General features: G+C 45.5%; 1 protein-coding gene across 1 annotated transcript; it reads right to left on the minus strand.

Moving 5' to 3' along the window:
* Nucleotides 1-1176: 1176 nt before the first annotated feature.
* Nucleotides 1177-22083, minus strand: LOC146572134 (uncharacterized). The gene is made up of 6 exons (XM_085278470.1): nucleotides 19949-22083; nucleotides 18329-18893; nucleotides 18153-18253; nucleotides 6415-6467; nucleotides 5519-5656; nucleotides 1177-5223 (listed from the first exon to the last, which is right to left on the minus strand). The coding sequence occupies exons 1-6, from the start codon at nucleotides 22081-22083 to the stop codon at nucleotides 1430-1432; spliced, it is 6786 nt and encodes a 2261-aa protein (XP_085134596.1). The 3' UTR covers nucleotides 1177-1429.
* Nucleotides 22084-22453: the final 370 nt, after the last annotated feature.

Below are 22453 nucleotides of genomic sequence, written 5' to 3' on the forward strand. Positions count from 1 at the left end.
ATCAGGGAATACGGTTTCCATGACAGGGAAAGCTGCAGGTTTGGAGATGACCCAGTCATCTAGCCATCACAGACTGGGTCATCATCAAACTAGCTGTTATCCTCATGCTTGCCCAGTTTTCTGCTTTTAACTCACCAACTTTAAAGACAAAACGTTCTCTTGTTCCCTAATATATCCCACCCACTAACAGGTGCCATGATGAAGAGATACTATTAGTACCTGACCGATGAAGTGTTCACTTCACCAAGTTATTGATGGGTTACTGCCAGCTCCCTTTTATAGCGGGGTGAGGGTCGTTTGCTAGTTTCTATAAATGCAGAGAGGCCTGACAGTTTTAAGGAGAGGGATTAACCTGTGCTACGCTGCAACATAGTCGTTTGGCACTATATTTATATTTGTATCACCTGTTGGTTCATTTTTGCTCCACTTCTAATAGTCTCACACCTCCACTGGGATTATGACCTGCTCCGAAAACAGAACAGAACCCACAAAACTCATTTTCATGTGTAAAAAGTTCAAAGTTATAAAACAAAAACAACAACAGCAATAAAAGGCTGGCAAACTACTCAAAGCCCTAAACCTCTACCACATCAGTTAAGGGTGTTCATTTTTGAAAACAAAAGAGACGAAAACAAAAAGCTTTGAGGTCACGATGCATTCAGCTGGACAGAGGGAGCCACTTTGTCTAAATCTTTGGTTAATGTTGAGTTTAAGTGCCAGATCAGCCACAGTGGACCAGGGTGTAACGGCTCCCAGCCCAACCACACACACCAAGGAATGTACTGCTGCTGTTTTTCTCAATCTGAAGTGGAGGCAACCACAAACAAAAGGTCTTTAAATATCTGAAGACACTCACACACACGCAGGCACACTGACGCCAACAGCTGCAGGCACAGTACGGACGTAAAATAAACATTAATACTTTCAGCCAGCAGGATGCATGAAAACACACACTGACATCAACAACCGTGGATGTGCTGCACGAGAGTAATCGAGAACAACAAATGTCACTGTAAAACAAATAGGACATTCAAATCAAAGGCACAAACCACTGGCTGTTACACAGCCTCCAAGAACATATCCACAGTTTCTAATATGGTGCTATGAACTTTTCCCTCCTTAAAGCTACTATATATATATATATATATATATATATATATATATATATATTGTAACGTTCACAAGAACCAGACGGTTGGGGTCTCAGTTTGTCCGTTTATTCGGCACATAAGCCAGCGGGTTGTTAACTCAGGGGGAAGCGCTCTCGAACTACACCTCTCTTCAGCCTGGCACACACACAGAACAACCAGGTCCCCCCACCCCTTCCTGTACACCACCCTCACTACTTCCTGCAGCCCAACCAAACATGAATCTTAAAGGAACAACAACAGTGTGCAGAGAAAACCAACATGTCACTGTCCAGTAACACTTAACCATCGTTACACTGCCCCCCCAGCAATAAGTTCCTCGTCCCCGAGGGAACGACACAGTCTCTGAGGCGGGGCGGTAGCCTACGTTCCCTCCTTGACCTCCTGAGCCCCTGAGGAGGACGCGGAGCTTCGGGGCTTTGGGGTGAAGAGTCCGAGGGGGGGGAACGCAGCCCCGGTCGGGGGCCCCTCTGAGCAGGGTCATGGACGCTCTGTACACGTCCCTCTGGAAAGGAGGGGAGGGACTGTCCTCTGTAGGGGGCCATCCGGTCTCTGTGCAGCGCTACTATCCTCCCCCTAGGAGGCAACTGCACCCTGTAAACAACCTCCCCCACTCGCTCTAGGACGCTGCAAGGCCCCACCCAGCTGCTATCCAGTTTAGGACACCGTCCCTTCTTCCTCTTTGGGCTGTAGACCCACACCAGCTCCCCAGCACGGAAGTGCCTCCCTTTAGTGGTGATGTCGTAATTCCTCTTTTGGCGCAGGCCTGCCTTCGCCAGCTGCTCTCGGGCGTAGGAATGTGCAGAATCCAGCCGGTCCTGCAGCTTCCTTGCGTAGTCCCGGCCCGGTGGTGCCTCTGGCGCGTCCGGGGGTTTCCCAAAAGCCAACTCTGCAGGAGTTCTCAGCTCTCTCCCTAACATGAGCAGGGCAGGCGTACATTGGGTGGAGTCCTGCACTGCCGACCTGTAGGCCATGAGGGTAAGGGGAAGATGGTAATCCCAGTCCCGTTGGTGTTCTGAGGTAAGGATGGCTAGCTGCTGGGCCAGCGTCCTGTTAAACCTTTCCACCAGCCCATCGCTTTGGGGGTGAAGTGGGGTGGTGCGGGTTTTCTTAGTCCCAAGGCGTTCACACATGGCAGCAAATACCTTGGACTCAAAGTTACGCCCCTGGTCACTGTGGAGGGTCTCTGCTGTTCCAAAGCGGCTGAACATCCCCTCCACTAATACATCAGCGACCGTCTCAGCCTCCTGATCTGGGATGGCGTATGCTTCCGGCCACTTGGTAAAATAGTCCATGGCCACAAGAACATAGCGGTTTCCTCTGTCTGTGCGAGGAAATGGGCCCATGACGTCCACAGCTACTCGCTCCATTGGGGCTCCTGCTGGTTGCTGCTGAAGCTGAGCCCGGGACTGGTCTTGTGGCCCTTTGTGTGAGGAACATGCATCACAGCTGCGGCAAAAGTCCTCCACATCCCTCCGCTGTTGACCCCAGTAATAGCCCTGGCGGAGGCGGCGAAGAGTCTTGGAGACCCCAAAGTGGCCAGAGCCAGTGCTCCCATGGCAGGCTCCCAGCACAGCTGACCTCAGCGACCTTGGCACCACAACCTGCCACCTCTCCTCCCCCGTGGCAGGATCCTTCCAGGCACGCTCCAACACCCCCTCCTTCAGCCTGAGAGCTGCAAACTTGGCCCACAGCCCCCTGGTACAGATGGAAAACCCAGTGACCTCATCCCAAAGGGGTTGCTCCCCCTTCTCCAGCCACTGCAGGACCGGCAGCAGGTCTGTGTCTTGTTCCTGCCGTGCCCTCCACTCCGCTGCATCCACCACCAGAAGAACCCTGCAGGCGAGCTGTGCTGCTCCGTCTATTGTCGTGAGTTCCCGCTCTATTTCCTCTCGCTTCTCACAGTAACGGCAGCCAGCTGCAGCACATGGGCGGCGAGAGAGGGCGTCTGCGTTAGAATGGTGCGTCCCTGCTCTGTGCTCCACGGTGAAATTGAAGGCTTGGAGCTCCTCCAGCCAGCGAGCCACCTGTCCCTCTGGCTCCCTGAAAGACATCAGCCACTGAAGGGCAGCATGATCAGTTCTGACAACAAATGCTGTGCCGCACAGGTAGTATTTAAAGTGTCTCACCCCCGCCACCACAGCCAACAGCTCTCGTCGTGTGACACAGTAGCGCCGCTCGCTCCTGTTCAGGACCCGGCTGAAGTACGCCACCACCTTCTCCCCTTCCGGTCCAACCTGCGACAACACCGCTCCCAGCCCCACATTACTTGCGTCAGTGTCCAGGACAAAAGGCAGGGCGGGGTCAGGGGGGGCAAGGACTGGGGACTCTGTCAGCGATCTGCGGAGGGTGTCGAACGCCTGCTGACAGTCCTGGGTCCAGATGAAGTCACGGTCCTTCTGCAGCAGGTGGAAGAGTGGTGCGGCTATGGAGGAAAAGCCCTTCACAAACCTCCTGTAATAAGACGCCAGTCCTAGGAAGCTTTTGAGCTGTTTCTGGTCTGCTGGTGTGGGCCACTCGGTAATGGTGTGAATTTTTTCCTCCAAAGTGCTGATGCCCTCACGACCCAGCTTGTGGCCCAGAAACTCCACCTCCCTCCTCATGAAGTGGCACTTGTCGGGATGCAGCTTCAGGCCTGCAGCCGCCACCCTCTCCAACACTTGTCTCAGGGCATCCAGGGCAGCATCAAAGGAGCTCCCGTGCACTAGAAGATCATCCAGGTAAACCAGACACCGTTGCCGTGGGACGCCAGCCAGCACACTGTCCATGAGCCTCTCGAAGGTCGCAGGAGCGTTGCAAAGGCCAAAACTCAGGACTTTGAACTGCCATAGTCCCCTGTTAGTGCAGAAGGCTGTCTTCGGTCTGGATTCCGGGGACAGTGGCACCTGCCAGTAGCCACTCCGCAGGTCCAGGGTGGAAAACCAGGAGGACCCGGCTACTAAGTCGAGGGACTCATCAATCCTGGGAAGGGGGTAAGAGTCTTTCTTCGTCACTTTGTTGAGTGGTCTGTAGTCCACACAGAAACGCATCCTAGGACTTTTTTTCTTAGGCACCATCACCACCGCGGAGGCCCACGGGCTATCAGATGGTTCTATGATGCCCGCCTTCATCATGTCACACAGCTCCCTGTCTGCAGCCTCCTGATGAGCCAGGGGCAGGCGGCGGGGGCGCACTTTAATAGGCTGGGCATCCCCGGTCTCAATGACGTGCTCTACCAAGTGTGTCAAGCCAACATCACTTTCTTTCAGGGCAAAAATGTCACTAAACTCTTTTAGTACCTGCCATAGACTCTCTTGCTGCTGTGGAGTCAGCCCCTCACAGTTCTTTGACCAGATACTCCTCACTGCTGAGAGCCTCTCCTCCTCCTCCTCCTCCGCTCGCTGTTCTGCTGGAGGGTCTGCAGGGGTCTCTGCGGTGGAGGTGGACGCCACGGCAGATGCTGTGCAGACCGGGGGAGGAATAAGCGGCACCTTCTTCCCATCAGGGAGTACGAGGAGGCCTTTGCCTAAGTCCAGTACACCACCAATGGCTCGTAAAAAATCCAGCCCAAGGATGCAGGCGTCCTGCACGTCAGCCACCCAGGCAGCATAAGACACACCGAGGTCCCCCACCTTGAACTGGAACACTCCCTTCCCTCTCATTGGGGCCAGATCACCGGTCACAGTCTTAAGTTGCACGTTAGTCGGTTGTACAGCAGCTCCGGTTGGGACAATATCGGGTCGGACCAGCGTTGCATTGGATCCCGTGTCCAGCAGGGCCGTACAGGACACCCCTGCAATCGTCACTGGAACATGGCAAAAGCCGCCAACCTGGGTCCAGCCCACAGTGATGGCCGCACCGGGTGGAGGTGGCGGTGGTGTGGGGATGTCGTTCTCCCAGGCCCGTGTACTCCCGCCTACACGGGCCCGTGGGCGTTTCCCTGAACCGCTGCAAGCTTGGGGCACTGCCTGATGAGGTGTCCGACTTGTCCACATCCCCAGCAGCTCTGAGGTCGGCGGTGTGGGCCAGCCCGAGGGGAAGGCGACTGCAGCGAAGCTGTCTGCACCAAACTGCACAGGCCCGCTGGCGTCTCCATCTGTTCCACAGGTGCTGACACAGCCCTCACCACGTGTGCGTCGTCAGCGCCCCCAGAGGATCCTGCAAGCATCTCCCTCTCCAACGCTAGCTCCAGGGCTGCACTGAGTGTGCAGCCCTGGAGCTCCGCATGCAAACTCCGCATGCAAGCTGAGTTTGCATGCGGAGCTCTTTAGGGCTCAGGGCCTGCAGGAACTGGTCCCGAGCTAACTCCGCCTGCACTGATGGTGGCATGCTGTCATACGCCCTCCAGCAAAGGCACTCGACTTCATGGGCCAAAATGCGGAGGGGCTCACCTGGCAATCTGCGTCTGTTGTGGAACTCCGACCTCAGCAGCACTGGTTGGTTATACTGCCCGAAGCGCCTCTGAAGTGCTCCGACCAGAGCATTATAATCTCCCCTCTGCTCCTCGGTCAGCAGCAGCAGGCATGCAGCTGCATCCTCACACAGGCACAAAGCCAATTGGAGAGCTTTATGTTCCTCAGACCAGCCAGCTGCAACAGCTAACAGCTCGAACAGCTAACAGCTCGAACAGTATATATATATATATATATATATATATATATATATATATATATATATATATATACATATATATATATATGTATATATATATATATATATATATATATATATATATATATATATACTGTGAGGTAAAGGCCCTACAATAATACAATAATAATAAGCAAGCACTTGACAACAGTGGAAAGGAAAAACTCTCGTTTAACAGGAAGAAATCTCTGGCAGAACCAGGGTTGGGGGTAAATATGTGATATTTTTTTTATGTGTAATATGATAGAAGTCAGAGGATGAGTCAGCTTTGTGTTTCTCTTTCAGCTTTCTGAAGCACTTTGGGGCCAGAACAGCCGCTGATCTATCAGCTATTATATTTATCATGTTAATGTGGACGAGACACAGAGGTGAAAGGGCAGCACATGCTGGCCTTACTTTTTTCATCTGGACTTTAAACAGTTTACTTGATGTCTAGTGTTGTGTTTGCAGCGTGTTTCCACTAAAACATTACCTAAACTGTTTGTAGTAGTATTATCTTATACCAACAGTATTCTCTGCATCCCAAATGAATACATCAGTTCAAAGCTGAAGAAGGTAACATATTTTTCTGTATTATTACACATTCAGAACTGTCAGCGTCTTGTATTTAAAGTGGTCTGACAGAAGCTGACCTCACCAGGGATTTTTCCAGTCCCAATGAGCTGATCAGGAATCTCTATAGATAGGTATCTGTATATGAATATGCAGCATTATTCAGAAAGCTTTCCTATTTCCACTGTAGCCCTGAAAATTCAAAATATCAAGTGATTCAAACACTTTCTTGATGTTACCAAGATTTACACTTTCAGACAAACGTTCTGACAACCTGAACTTTCCTAGCAGTCTGTGAAGGAACAAATGAGGGAACAGATTCATGAAGCACAAACTCAAAGCCATCAGCTATCAGTTGACAAGGACTTTTATTAGGTTTATAGAGAAAAACATTTTTTTAAGCAGCACAGGATACAAATATCTGTTAGGGTGTATAATAATTTTCTGAGTCATCACCCAAAACATCCGTCCAAGATCGCCAGTTTTACTGTAGGCAGAGTTTAGGTACCTGTATGCAGGGTTGGCTGAACACTGTATAAGCTTGATGGCGGTGTTTGGCTCAAATCACGAAAAACTGCACTTGCACTCACATAAGTTATATTACAACTGTACACGCACAGCACACTCAGTGCCCTGGATTTTCATATGCGTATGTTTATTTCTTGACCTGTTGTTTCAAGTGAAGCAAAATGATTGTAAAATAACTCAATTTAGACATACATAGCTGTGCCTTTATCATTTATTACTACAATGCAACTTAAAAATGGAACTCGAATCATAGTAAACTCCTGAATATGACTTGGTCCACAAAAATCTCATACTGGGAAAGTAAAATAATTTCACATAGAAGTTGGAATATGGTCCAGTGAGGAACCAAAAGTCAGCAGGGAGTTTAATTTTTTTTTAATCCATTTAAGAGGCATATAGCATGGTTTGCTTAGTGGGCGGGGCTAAGAACTGCAGGAGAGGCAGACCCAGGCTTTCCTGGATTTTTGCCTGCTGTAGGCCTAAGTGATGAAGATCAAAAAGATGCACGAGGAGACACAGAGCTCAGCCTCAGGGGAGTCACAAGCTACTGTGATAACACTCAGAGCCCAGATAAATAAGAGGAGCGCCAAATCAAATATGTGAATCCATCCACTGTGGTGAGCCCTAAGAAATAAGGGAGCCCTACCTGGGTCAACACAACTGATGAAACCTTCATTTTTATTTCATTTTTTAACAATCTTCTCAATTAAGATTTGGTATTTGATTAGAATTCCGAGTTTTCTCTTTACTTCTGCACTTAACAGATCTCTGTTTGTGCAGCATGTCAGGTGTACTGTATAAACAAAAGTCAGATTGCAGTCTTTAAATCTAAGCTGGGCCTTTATTGTGAAACCCCCTCCTCCACATCTGGTCTCCTGACAGACATGGTCATCGGTCCAAAGCTGTAATCCATCTTCCATTATTGATACGGGCTACATGCTGAGGTGGTGTTCCTGTCAGGGGAGAACTTCTCTGCGGTTTCCTTCACAGGTTGCATTTGAATAATAGCAGAAATCAGCAGAGGTACATTATTAAAATTGAAATCTGAATAATAACTCACAGAGTTAATTCACATCTGAATAGCCATAGGCACAGCGCTGTGTCATAACTCACACAAAGCACAGCTCTGCTCCCATTTTGCCTTCAAATCATTAGTGATCCACAGTTAAAGCTCTTAATCTTTGACTATCAGAGAGAAACAATGGACGCCACACTTCCCTAAACATAAAAACACAGGATTTGAGTCATATCCTTACAAGGTTTGCGTTTCTGTTTATTGGTCCTTTGTTGTCTTTATTTACCACATCCCTCATTTTCCAAGCGATAAAGTTCCACTCATCATCTTGTAATATCCTTTTGTGTTTTCCCTAATTGCTAATGACTTGCACTTCTGTCCCAGCACTTAATGACCTTTCAATTAAATAGCTCTTTCTCCAGAATTACAGTAGACACGCTATATATCTGGAGCCAAGATGGATAATTAAATGTGCTGTAGTGCGAAAATGAATTATGAAGCAGGAAATGCACGGCCCCAAGTGCAAGAAAAAAGAAGGTAAAAAAATCAACAGGAAAAACTGTGATTTTTCCCACAGAAACGATGAAGCAGAACAGCAAATATTTAAAAGCCTTGTTAGATTCTACATCGTTTATCTGTTATGTGTGTTTTGCTTTGCAATACCAAGCACCGGATAATCACAGAAATGAACGTTTTAAAGGAATGAAAACAATTTGCAAGGAAATGTATTATGACTCAAGTCTGCTGCCTCACAGTGTTTACATGTAGAGAATAGGAAAGAAAAAAATGACACATAGAAACCAGCTTTGCTGAAAACAATACAGAATTATAACCAGGATACTTAAAACTAGAGTACGTGCACATGTTCTGCTTAATAATCAGGCTGCTTCATAGGCTCTATTGTTTAGTGGCAATTGCACATTGCCTTTGTTCTACTTAAGGACCAAAGCACAAACAGTGTAAGTACACACGGTTAGACACCACACAATTACCAAAAAGTAATATGTCAAAATATGCAGAAAACACGATGAATATTTCAATCATATTTCTTGCAAAAGAAACTCAAGACATGCCTGAAAAGAGTAGCTGAGTAACTGAAGATATTTGCAGGAACAGCAGAAGAAAAGCCCCACTAGCAGAGGTGGGAAGTAACTGTAATCCGATGACTTTTTTCAAGTAACGAGTAAAGTAAGCGATTACTGATGCAAAAAAAGTAATTAGATTACTGTTACTTTCCCGTAAGCACGCTGCGTTACTGTGTTACTAAACAGTCATGTTGTTTGTGAGAGTGTCTCATGACAATTGATGTACGAGCTGATCAATTCTGTAAAAAGTGACTAAAACATTAGCGTCCACTGTTCACTCTGTATGGGAAACAACTTCTTTCCACAGCGAAAATTACACTTCAAATCTGAAATTCACAGAGAAACCCCCGGAGCCCCCCACTGACATGACTGCTGTGGCAAACCTCCACCCGCCCCACTCCTGCTAAACAGGTAAAAATAGATTTAAGAGCGACAGGACTCTTTGATTTTATTTATTTTTTGTTGTGTTTTACTTGCAACTATTTGAAAGAGTGAGTGTAAACACTAAAAAAATGTTTTATTTGATATGCTGGAATAGGCGGAAACTAGGTTTAAATGTTAAATAATTTTTTTCAAGTCAAAGACTGTTGCACTTTTGCTTAATGCAATGTGCATAAAGTTAAAAGATTAAAACTAATAAACTAAATAAGTGAGGCAACTAATCCTAACTCCAGTTCAGTTGTGGTTTTAGAACAGAATCTGAACAGAATCTCAAAAAGCTCCCTATTGTTCACATCTTACTGCAGATCAGGTGCAGGAACAAGTTTATCATGATCCCACAAATTGTACGCGAGCAGGACCAAAGTGTGCTTGACTGGCAAAGCTCACTGTGCAAGTGACTCCAAGCAAATCCCCACTTGTCCAGATTCTGCAGTTCTACCCATAAAAACCAAAACCCTGATTTGTTCACATCTTCACCTCACTTGCAACATTCACAGAGCTCCTGATTCATTTCCGAAGGACTTTGGGATTCCATACAGTTTTTGTGGTTTTCAGCAACTCTCAAAAATGTATCAACAATATCAACAATCGATCTCTTCACAGTCACCTTTGGGATGATTTCTCTGTGTGGAACCCCATAAATGCTTAGAAAGCACCTGGTTAGACTCCTGACCTGATGTGCTGCTTTTCAAACTTGGACTGAGTGAACTTGTTGACTAGTCGTCTCTTTTTTTTGCTTTATGGGTGGATCTTCAGGAATCTAATATTTCTTGTTTTTTTCTAACAACAAAGCACAAATTCCTTTTGAAATTTTAGTTTTTCACCAAGTTAAAATTAGAACAAATATTTCTGTTGCTTCAATATATCACTCAGCCACAGTTTCACTTGTTGCTAGGTTTAGAAACATGTAGTATGTATCCCTTCAGCGATGGACCCACACACACATCCTCCACAGCATTCAGCGGGTTACATTTAGTGTATATTATGTAGTCCCTCAGTCCTGCAGTACTTTTCCTGAAATTCTCGACAGTGTACTACATTAAGTGGAAAAGTCACAATAATTACAGGAAAATCAAGCAGACTAGAGCCAGAGGGCCCTGTGCGTGTCAGCATTTATGACAGTAACTTCTATAAACCTCCTGCAGATGGAAGACTCTAAATAGCTGCTGCAGCACCGGATGACAGAAATTACAGAAGGCCTGAGGCTGAATGAATCTGTATTGCGCCTGTATTGCATGGTGGTGGCAGTGGAGGCATGTTTGTGTGTGTGTGTGTGTGTGTGTGTGTGTGTGTGTGTGTGTGTGTGTGTGTGTGTGTGTGTGTGCAGCTTCTCAGAAAAGAACAGGGTGGAGTCAGGCAAGTAGGGCAAGCGAAAGTCTTTAATTCGGAACCCAAAACTGAAGCCAGACAGCCCGTCATTTTGTGTGAGCGTGTGTGTGTGTGTGTGAGTGCGCGCACGTGCATGACTGAAGGAGTACCTGCAGACTACTGTGTATACGTGTACTGTATGTGTTTGTGTCTTTGCTGACTTCGTATGCAGCTGTTGTTATGGTTGTTTAGGTTTGTAAGATAATGAGGACATTTTGAGCACATTATTAGGTTTTCAGAGAAACTTTGCATGATTTCTAAAGAGCGTCTTACTAACTTTAACTATAAAAACTACAGGTTGTAAAGAAAACGTGTGAAAAGAAGAAAAAGGCTTTGTGCTCAGCAACTTCCATCCATCCTTTTTTATCCAATTCAGGATCATGTGGGGGCCTATCGCAGCTGCTATTAGAGAAGAGGCTGGATACATCATGGATAGGTCAGTCATACAGCAAACTAGAGAGACAGACATCCATTCACAATCACTTTTACACCTACTGGTAATCTGGAATCCCCAATTAACCTAGCTCTGCTAACTCCATGTCCTTGGAAGGTGGGAGGAATCAGAGTACCTCGAGAGAGTCAATACAGACACATGCAGAACAAGGCTTAGGGTCAGCCTTGCGTACAACTCAACAACAGGATAGATGTACGGTGGCTCTGAAAGGTCAAATGAACTGCATCTTAAGAAAACACTGGGAAAATGGGGGGGAAAAGCACACAAAGCACAACTGAAGTTGAAAAAAACAAAATCGCACAAAACGTGATGCAGCACGTGATGCTGCGGAAATAATGTGGAGATTTCATGAGTGTTTTGAGGCAGACAACGATGCAGGTTAGTGTCCGTGTTAATCACCTTTGTAGCTATTTTTTATTTGCTGGTGTTTTCTTGAGCTGATAGTGCTATCTGTCTTCTAGGGCAGGTCTACAGTTGATCCTTCTTTGTGTGTCTGTGTTTCTGTTCATCTGTGTTTTTGTTTAGCAATTCAGAGCAACAAATAACATTTATTTCATTGTTCACATAACTGTATCTGTATCATGGCGAAATCAGAAATCTGGTAGTTGTCAGCACGTCGCTGACTGATCTCTACACTTCTGTAAATGAGGACTACAAAAGCAAACAAACTTTATCTAAAATGCACATGTAATTGCAGGTGGTGCTGCAGAAAGAAGGAGCTACAACGGCAGCTGCAGCCACAAAACCTATTTAAAAACAACAACAACGTAAAATGGTAGTTAAGACTGCACTACTGACATGTTTTAAATGTTGGTATAAAAATAAACTATTACTGAAGATGCCAAGTCTGTTTTGGTAAGCTGATCCAGTATCTGGGAGGTGAAGCTGTCAGTACTGATGGAGACCTTGGGAAAAACCAGGTGTCATCTTACAGATGACAAGTTCCAACTACAAACTGCCTTTAAAGTTTGCATCATAACTTTAAAATCAAAGCAGCTGTTGGGGCGTGTCTCAGGCATCAAGGATTTATGGCCAAAGTCAGACATTGATATTGTGTCGTCGGTTTTAAGCTGTTCTTTATACTCCACACCAGCCTCCAGCCCTCAAGCAACAGCAGCAGGGAGATGGTTTGTTAGCGGCCTGTCATGGTTGCAAATTGCTCGGCTGCGATCGACATGTAGCCGCCTGAGGCTCACTGGGCTACCTGAAAGAGAAAAGCTGCTTATTATTGTTTTTACTATGAAACCTTTAGTTTGCATTCAGTATTTAGATGAATGCACACGAGAGTAATCAACACAGAAACTTAACGAGTAGCCTACTTTAAAGCAGAACCTGAGATTTCATTTGACTTACCTCTAATAAAGACTGTTTATATTTACCCCCTCGTTACAGCTATGAACCAAACTGTTTATTGCTGCAGAAATAGCATTCAGGAGAAGCTGCTCTATTGCTCCTTCATGTATAGCCTGCTGAGACAGTTCAGGCATCTGATCATTCCTTTAAACGTAGGGGAAGACCCAAAACATGCCAGGGCCTCAGAAGACCTCAGGATGTTCTCAGATGAATAAAATCTGTGATTGAAAGGGAGTTCTTGACTTCAAATGAACACCTGGTTAAGACCTTCCTGTGCAAAGCATTCTTTTAGTCTTTGACAAATGAGACATATCTTCTTTTCAAGCATAGATAACCTTTACATGCACTGGAGCTCTTTGGCAGCGCAACATACACATACCTCCCAAATGCACTGACACAGAAGTATCTATACTGACCCAGAGAATCTGTTTTCTCTTTCCCAGCTCAACACCAGACACTGTGTAGGTAGCAGATAAGAGCTCTGACCTGGGGCAGATGTTTAGGACAAGAGAGATGGATCTGGATCAGAGGGGGAACCTTATCTGTCGCCTCTAGGATCCCCCTGTCAGTTGGCTTCCCTGGCTTAGACAACCAAACGATTAAATTAGCCTCTGATAAAAAGATGAGTCAAACACAGACGCACTTTTTTCTGCCTCTACAAATGCAGCAGAGAAAGCACTGTTGGTTTTACTGGGATGATATTTTACAAACTTCAGAAACTCAGAGTGTGGGATTGTGAAAAAGTAAAAGATTTTTAGTAGAACTCATACTTGTAGGATCATACCCTAACATACAAAAAAGTATTTACATAAATATGTTTTAAAAAAATCCATGTATGTCTTAAAAACTACAGCTGCTGAATGCGTTTTGTTGTCAGAGGACACAAAACATTTTAGCACGTTGTGACTGAACAACGTGTGAGGCTTTAGAGCATCAAGCCTACAATCACAGGCCTTTTGAATCCCACATGACGTTAGCATTGATCAATATCTAGCAATGTCTATGCACCTCCAGGAGGTTTTTTTGCAACACTTTATAACTCAGGGTGTAATTCCACTATAATTAAATTGAGAGAGATAGATGAGATGAGATAGCCTTTATTAGCAGTTGCAGGTCTTTTGCCCACAACTGTGATGACAGACCTTGCCGACAGTACATACAATACACAAACATCACATTGGGGAGACAGGTCAGGCTAGGTAGTGAGGAAAAAAACATCGAAATGTGCAACACAGAAGGATAATACAGGAATGCACAGATATCATCACACCATAACACAATAAACACAGACAGCAACATGGGAAAGTGTTCCAGTGTGTACATCTGATCTGGGACCGCTGCAATCTTTCGACTGCGCCTCCAGCTGACCCGGTGTCCACATCAGAGGGGAGGTAAGCGTTGGAGGTGGCGTTGGATCCGGGGTAGGGAGGGTGATGCGTCAGTGAGTGCTTATCAGTATCAGTATATGTATGTGTGTGCGTGTCCATAGTTCAGCTGAGACAGTGTCCTTCGCCCTGCCAGGCTAAGTAAACAGTCTCCCAGCCAACCCAGGTGGCCTTGCATGGAATGGGAAGGAACAGACTCAACACAGTCGTTATCAGGGAGTTTTTGTTCGGCTCCGGCCTTGAGCTCACAGCTGGCGCCGAAGGGGTAGCCGCATTATGATGGTGATTTTTCTTTTACAAACAACTCATGAGAATTTCAAGCTGTTTTTAACACTCCGACAGCGACACTGGTCTCTCAATCTCCTGTTAACAGCTGCGAGTCTCTCCATGATGTTATTTACCTTCAATTCTGTGGTCTTTTCAGGCTTTTGCTCACAGAGCAGATTCTGAGACCTCACGACCGCAGCCAACTGATCCGCGATGTAATCCAGCTTCCGCCCAGAGGCGTTGCTCCGAGTGGATTCTTTCCTGATGTAATCCAACATACATACGCTCAGAGGTGTTATTCTGAGCATTCACTGCAGTTGTAAGCGCCTCCAAGCTCTTAACCATGCTGCCTTCAGTGAGCCCTTTCTGAGAAGTCGCACTTGTCGTTCCAATCCCAGCGGGCAGCCTTGTGGGGGGTTGAACAGCCGGTTCTGCTCTCTTAATTCTCCGATAAGCCAGGGCCAAGCCAGCTCCGATCAGCAAGAACCCTGTTATCATGGTTCCGAATGGGTAGATATCTTCAGAGTCCTCGATCGACAATCCCGCCAGGCACACGATCCTCTGCCACCCATCCATCGTGTATCCGGCAGGGAAAGTCCCTCCAGGACGCTTGGGCTCTCCCGAGCCCAGACTTCTCGTTAAAGGGTGTCAATAGCATTCAGAGACCAGTTGATCAAATCCATAATTCTCTTTTAGGTTTTAGACACAGACTGTGAGAGACTGTTCCAGGGAAAGCAATACAAAAAAGACACGAGACTAGACAAGGACAGAAGAACTAAGCAGGGAAGATAAGGGAGAGGAGAAAAAGTGCGTCCACCTCCTCCGAGAGCCAAAGAAAGAAGTGTTTATTTTGAGTTTATTTTAAGTTACAATGTAATTATATTTACTTACAAATTCAGCAAGAAGGTCCTGAGTTCAATTCCACCATCAGGCTGAGGTCTTGCTATGTGGAGTTTGCCTGTTCTCCATGTGTGGGTACTCCGACTTCCTCCCACAGTCCAACGACATGTGGTTAGTGGGGTAAGTCTAAATTGGTGTGAATGTCTGTCTCTATGTGTTGGCCCTGCGACAGACTGGTGACCTGTCCAGGGTGTACCGTACCCTGCCTCTCGCCCTAAGACAGCTGGATCCTTGAAAGTTATTTCTAAAACCTCGCCACATACCAAGGTTTGTGAGGTAATGAAAAAACTAATATTTTTGCATACAAAATACAATAAAGGTATAGAATTTCAGACAAACTCTAGAGTTCTACCTGGTGAAGCATTTTCTTTGGCACTGATCAGTGTTGCCTTTTTAGCTATAACACTTTACTTCCTAGTAAATGTTCAAAGGAAAACATTAAAATTTACAAGGACTGAAAACAAATGTTATTTCAGCTCCGGTACTGTGCTCTTCCTGATGATACCATTAGTATTCTACACATGCAACCCACCAGCAGTTGGAAAAGGGAACTTACAGAAGCCTATTTTCATCAACAAAAACATGCACACAGTCAAATGGCTCTGTTGACTTCCTTGCAATCTTTCTGCTAAATGTCCCCCACATGAACCGAATGGCACCAACTTCTCAGACTTAAACTGAGTGTGCATAGACGCTGGAGTTTGTCATTAAAAGTTTAAATGGCGTTTTGAAGAACTCCTGCTGCCGCTGTCCTCACTTGACTCGCCAGCTCAGTTGAACAAGACTTTACCTCATTTGCACAGACCTGAATCTGCTTGTCTTTGCTCAACTCATGACCTTCACAGCAAGATAAAATAAAGCCAGCGGAGCCTGTCTGGCAGTGCCATATACCCCCCTCCCCTGTCTCGTATCTGACTCATGCAGCAGCGCTCTGGCAGTGCTCTCCTAAGAGCCATTACCCAATTATTAAGAAGTGATGCTTTTACAAGCTGAATGGAGAGGAGTGAGGGATGATGGAAGGACAGACAGAAAATATATAATGGAGACAGCGAGACGGCAGTTAGAGCCTGAAAAACGTTAGTCAGTCTTGCGTCTTAATGGCTAAATTCACTTTAAGTTAAATGTAAGTGGACGCTTGTTTGATTAGTCAGAAACAATAATGCAGTTTGACTGCAGTCTTTCTTTTAAACAAAACCAATAAACTACAGAAAGAGGCCATCTTTAAAAGACTAGAGAATCAGTGGAACTGTAGCCTCTACAGTCATTTCCTATAACGCTTGAACGGTTAATGTTTATTCCCGACAACACTTGGAAAATCCCAACATCAACTAATATTCCAAACTTTACCTTAACTGTGTAAGAATCCAGACTCTGTAGCTGACTGGAGCAATTTCGCATGCATTATGCATGGAGTATAATGCACATCAAGAGTTTCTGTGAACCCTCACGGTGCACTGTGGTGTCTCTTGATAACAATCAAGTATGATCAACATCCATAAAAGTTTGAAACCATGAGCTCAAGCATCACTCAACCCACTACCTTAAAGCGTCTTTAATATTTTCACATAAAAGGTTACAAGGTGCTTGAGCTTCCAGACTTCCACTTTTAATGCTTTTGTTTTCAAGGCTCTGAATTTTATTGTGGTTTTACTACCAGTAAACACTGTGATGGTCTTATCCTTCTCTGTCATACAATAACACAAGAAGCCAAGTCATAGCAGTGAATAACAAACTGGGAACCACTGAAAGGAAGCAAATACATGACAGTAAGGCTTAAACATTAGGCTAGTGACAGATGATCTTCTTTATTATTCTTTCTGAATATGTTACCATGTGTTATTGTCACAGTACAGTGTTCTGCCTCCATGTTTAGTCTAGTTGGTTCCCAAGACTAACTGTCCTGTCATTACAGGCCCTGTCGCTCCCACCCTCCTCGCTAGTAACATCACGTGGGGCACATTGAGTCTGAAACCTCAGGGCAATTTGTTGCATTTTACAGTCGAACAGCATATTTCCAAGAAACTGTGTCCATTAGGGTTTGAAATGCATTTTCTCTCATTTGGCAGGTATGTCAGAAGAGTTATCCTGTCTGCAGTGATGTGTATATAAGCCCTGCTGTATTAAAAAGCCAGTGCACTCAATAAATGAGCTGTCAGAGGGGTGAGCCTTGGTTAACACAACTGGGTGTGCAATACGTCACTGTTTCTATTTTTGAAGGGGGAAAAAATCTGCTATATTTTACTGCAGCTGAGCAAAGCAACGATCCTTCTCCATTCAGCTGCATCCATCACTCTCAATTTCTTGCCAACATTTTTCCCTTTACTCTCACTACTTTCTTGATTTGAGATTTTATGGAGTTTCTCAGAAGTTAGCTGACAGTATTTAGGTCTGTGCTGTAGAGAGCAATACATTTGAGAATTGTGGAAGCTTTCTGCTAGATCAACACTGAGCAGGCCACTTGCAAACAATTGCACTTTTAAGTCTTGCTCAGACTGCGGCTCTATGAGGATGACTGTCATCTCATTCCAGGGTGTTGAATACTGTTCTGGGAGATCAGTCATCAGTTTCAATCACTGACAAGTTTTCTTGTCATTGGCTGCTTGGCTGGTGTGTGATTCTTACTCTGAATCTGAATAAGTACGCGGGACCACTGTGTGCGGTAAGACCATCTCTTTTACTTCCTGTATTACCATCTACCGGCATGCATTGCCAGTGCGTAACACGTGATTACACAATCAAACAGTGAACACATACTGCCCATACAACAAATGTACCAGAGACAATTATGAATACACCACATCTCCCCTTTTAAACAAAAACAGAATATTCCTTTTCTCAGGACAGAACTTCTCTTTTTCAAAGCCATACAAGAACATCTGGCAAACAATCTGCATTACATTTTTAACCTTTTGTTTTTGTTTTCTTGTTCTTTTCTTTTCTTAACAACTCTTTTTAGCTTTATTTTACTGTGCTCTACAAAACCATTATAACACAGTTACATAACAACAACCTTTTTTTTTTTCTTACAGATCTAACTTTTTAGGTTTAACTATTGGCCTCCCTGACTTGGTTCTGACCACATCAGTGTTAACAGGTGTAGCAGGGATCACACTGGGTGTTTGAGGCTTCTGCAACACAGGCACATTAGCAGGTTCATGCACAGGTGAACTTAAAGGAATCAAATGCACACGATTACGCCTCACAGTCCCTTGTGGTAACTCCACTGTGTATGATCGGGGTGTAGAGTGATTTTGGATAACAGTGCCTGTAGTTTTGACATCAGTCACCCAAACTTGCTCTCCTGGGGACAGGCTGCATAAAGGTTTTGCGCGGTGGCGCCTGTTGAAGTTTGCCATGTCCATCATCCTCTTCTCCCTTTCCTTTCGAGCGAGCAGTGCGTTGTCCGGCAGTGTGGGCTCCAGCTGCGATGGAAGCATCGGCAGTGTGGTTCGCAGACGTCTGCCCATTAAAAGCTCTGCAGGGCTGTATCCGGACTGCAGTGGTGTAGCTCTATAGGCAAGAAGAGCTAGATAAGGATCAGCTGCTTTTTTCAGAAGATTTTTTACAGTCTGCACAGCACGTTCTGCTTCTCCATTACTTTGCGGAAACTTGGGACTGCTTGTGATGTGTTTGAAGCCGTATGCTGCTGCAAAGTCTGTAAAGATTTGACCTGAATACTGTGGTCCATTATCAGACATGAGGACCTCTGGGATGCCGTGACGGGCAAAGAAAGATTTCAGGTGAGTAATGACATCGTTTGATTTTGTCCTGTTTAACAAAGCAATCTCAACAAATCTAGAGTGATAGTCAACAGCGAGAAGGTAAGTTTTCCCTCCCAGCTCGAAAAGATCTGTGCCCACTCTCTGCCATGGGTGGGCAGGGTATTCTGTTGGCATGAGTGGCTCACTGTTATTGTGTCTTTCTTGAATACACGTTTTGCACTTGAGCACCATCTCAGAGATTTGTTGACTCAGCCCGGGCCACCACACTGTTTGGCGTGCACGAGCTTTACATTTTACAACACCTTGATGTCCTTCGTGTAGTTTTTCCAGCACCTCGTTTCTCATTGCTGAAGGAATGACAAGCCGTGTGTCTTTTAACAAAAGGCCGTCTTCAACAGTGAGCGTGGCTCGGTCAGGCCAGTAATTTCGCAGTAAAGGCTCTTGTTTTGCATGTTCTGGCCAGCCTTCGGTGCACATGTCCATGACGCGAGCACACACACTGTCGCTTTTCAGTTGTTCCTTCAGTGTTTGCATATATGATGAACTGACAGGCATGTTTGCTACAATACTGTCGACATATATGTCTGTGCTTTCCATTAGCTCTTTGTCTGACAGGTTCATTGGTTTTTTCAGAGGTGAGCGGGACAAAGTATCTGCTGTCCAGAGCGATTTCCCTGGGGCGTACTGCACAGTGTACGAGTAACGCATGAGTCTCATTCTGAATCGCTGGATCCTGGGTGGCAAGAGATCCAGAGCTTGTCCTCCCAGTAAGGAAACGAGAGGTTTGTGGTCCGTTTCAAGACAAAAATGTTTACCAATCAGGAAATCACGAAAACGCTCACACGCCCATGTAGATGCCAGTGCCTCTTTTTCCACTTGTGCGTATCGTTGTTCTGTAGGAGAAAGGGACCTCGATGCATACGCCACTGGTCGCCATCCTTCTTCCCACAGCTGTAAAAGAACAGCTCCGAGACCATAGGATGAAGCATCTGCTGATACTTTAATGTCTCTGTTGGGGTCATACATTGCGAGCACTGGGGGTGAGGTCAGGGCATCTCGTAATGTTTTGAAAGCTCTCACACTTGGTCAGTTCCCCAATACCATGCGTTCTTTTTGGAAAGAAGATCTCGCAGGGCTTTGTCTTTTTCAGCTAAATGGGGGATGAACTTGCCCACTTGATTCACCATGCCCAGAAAACTGCGCAACTCTGACACATTAGTTGGCTCTGTCATTTCTGTAATTGCCTCCGTTTTCTTCGGGTCAGGACTGATTCCTGTATCCGCTATGATGTGACCCAAGAAAGCAACCTTGCTCTGGGAGAGCTCGCATTTTTCAACATTCAGCGTTATGCCTGCTTTTTCCAGTCTTTGCAGTGTAGCATGGAGACGGGAATCGTGCTCCTGATGGTTACGTCCCCACACCAACACATCATCAATGTGACACACCACTCCTTCGAGACCCTCGATGACCTCCGCCATCATGCGCTGAAAGTGTTCGGGCGCTGAGTTGATCCCAAACGGTAGGCGGTTAAAGTGGAACCGCCCAAAGGGTGTGATGAAGGTGGTGAGTTTGGCAGACTCATCGGACAGGGGAATCTGCCAGAAGCCCATGTTGGCATCCAGTTTGCTAAACACTTTGGCTCCTGCGAGCATTCCGAGACTTTGTTCAACCGATGGCAGCACATATTTTTCCCTGCACACATACTCATTTAGTCCGGTAAAGTCTACGCAAAGTCTTAGCCTAGGGCTGTTTTTCTTTGGAACAACAACCATGCCGGCACACCAATCCGTTGGTTCCTCAACTCGGGTAATGACACCAAGCTCTTCCATTCGTTGGAGTTCCTCTTTTACCCTTCCCATCAGAGGCAGAGGAAGCCTTCGCGGAGTTTTGAGTGAGTACGGCACAGCATTCGGTTTGAGTTTAATGTGATAGGCCCACTGCACTTTCCCTAGACCATTGCAAAGTTTAGGGTAAGTAGTCTTCAGAGTGTCCATTGAAACCGCGTCAACTCGCACCAGCAGGCCAAGAGCTGTAATGGCGGGCAGGCCTAGCAGTGGAGTGCTCAGGTTTCTTACAACATAGACCTTCTCTGTTGTCTGTTTCGCTCCGTAGTTGAGCTGTAGCTTTGTAAAACCTGCAACGTCCAGTGGTGTTTTTCCAGGGCCTAACAAAGGTTTTTCTGGCTGCTGGAGAACTGGTCTGTGTTCGTTAGCAAAAATCTTTGATAAGTCCGAGTCAGCTATTACAGTCACATCTGCTCCAGTATCCAGTTTGAAAGTGATTTTTGCATCTTTCACTTGTATGTTGGCTGTCCACGCCTGGCCGTCACTGGAAACTGAGCCTAGGAAGAAACCTTGCTCCTCTTCCTCCTCAATACTTTGCACTGTCTTGCTTTGTCTGCAGACTCGCTGGTAGTGACCTTTTTTTCCACATAAATGACATTTTGCATCATTTGCTGGGCACTCAGGTTTCGGATGTGGAGAGCCTCCGCACTTGTAGCATTTGTTACTTTGTCTCTTGCTATATTGCTGTTGTGTTTTGACAGTTTTATTTTTGAACATGTTGAACTTTGTTTTGTCGTGCTTTTGTATCACTCTATCAACTGTTTTCGCATTTACATGCATTACATTTGTTTCACTTCTCAAAGCTGACTGTTGCTTTTTGATTTCTTCTGACTGCCTGGCCATATTTATAGCTTTATCCAAGTCCAAGTCTTTTTCCATCTGCATGCGCTCAGACAGCCTCGTGTCGGCCAAGCCCACTACTATTCTGTCTCTTATCAGCTCATCGTGGAGCGGTCCGTAGTTACAGTGCTCTGCTAATGCATGCAAGGCAGTCACGAATGCATCAACAGTCTCATTCGGCTCTTGTTTGCGCATATTAAAACGTGCGCGCTCATAAACAACATTTTTCCTGACAATGAAAAAGTTGTGGAAGCTATCTCTCACTTTAGCATAGTCCCGTTGGTCTACATCACTTAACTTTAGTCCTCTCAGGACGTCATCCGCTTCGTCTCCCATACAATATATGAGAGTGTTCACTTGATTTTCCTCCGAGCTCGCAGACAGATTACTTGCCTGACGGAATCTCTCGAAGCGACGGACCCATCTTGTCCATTCGTGTGGTTTGGAAAAATCAAAGGGCTCCGGTGGTTGGATGCTAAACGTAGCGCTGGGAGTGCTAGCCGCGGTGCTAACTCCTGCCCTCGGACGATCGTCTACGTCGTCATTCGGCATTTTGTTTCCACCTTCCCCTTCTCCTCACACTCGGCAGATGTATGGAGTCTTACAAGTCACACAGCACTTCTTTTTTTTTTTTTTTTTTTTTTTCTTCTCTTTTTTTCTTTTCTTCTTTTTTTTTTGGTGGCAGAGGCTGTATCAAGACTAATGTAATCTAATAGATAATTTCTATATTGGTTAGAATTAAGATTATTTTTATTTTTCCAGTTCATGAGGACTGTTTTCTTGGCTATGCATAGGGCAGTGAAAACCATATGGGCGATATTCTTTTTTTTTTTTTTTTTTTTTTTTAAATGACATCAGAAACAGCAGTATGCGACATTACGTGATGGCAGAGCTTCAGTTCATCCTTTGTCATTTTTTTTTT

The sequence above is a fragment of the Mchenga conophoros genome, linkage group LG6, assembly GCF_057382185.1.
Source record: "Mchenga conophoros isolate Kocher_MC1m ecotype Shallow Benthic linkage group LG6, M_conophoros_male_GT1.1, whole genome shotgun sequence".
Classification (NCBI taxonomy): Eukaryota; Metazoa; Chordata; class Actinopteri; order Cichliformes; family Cichlidae; genus Mchenga; species Mchenga conophoros.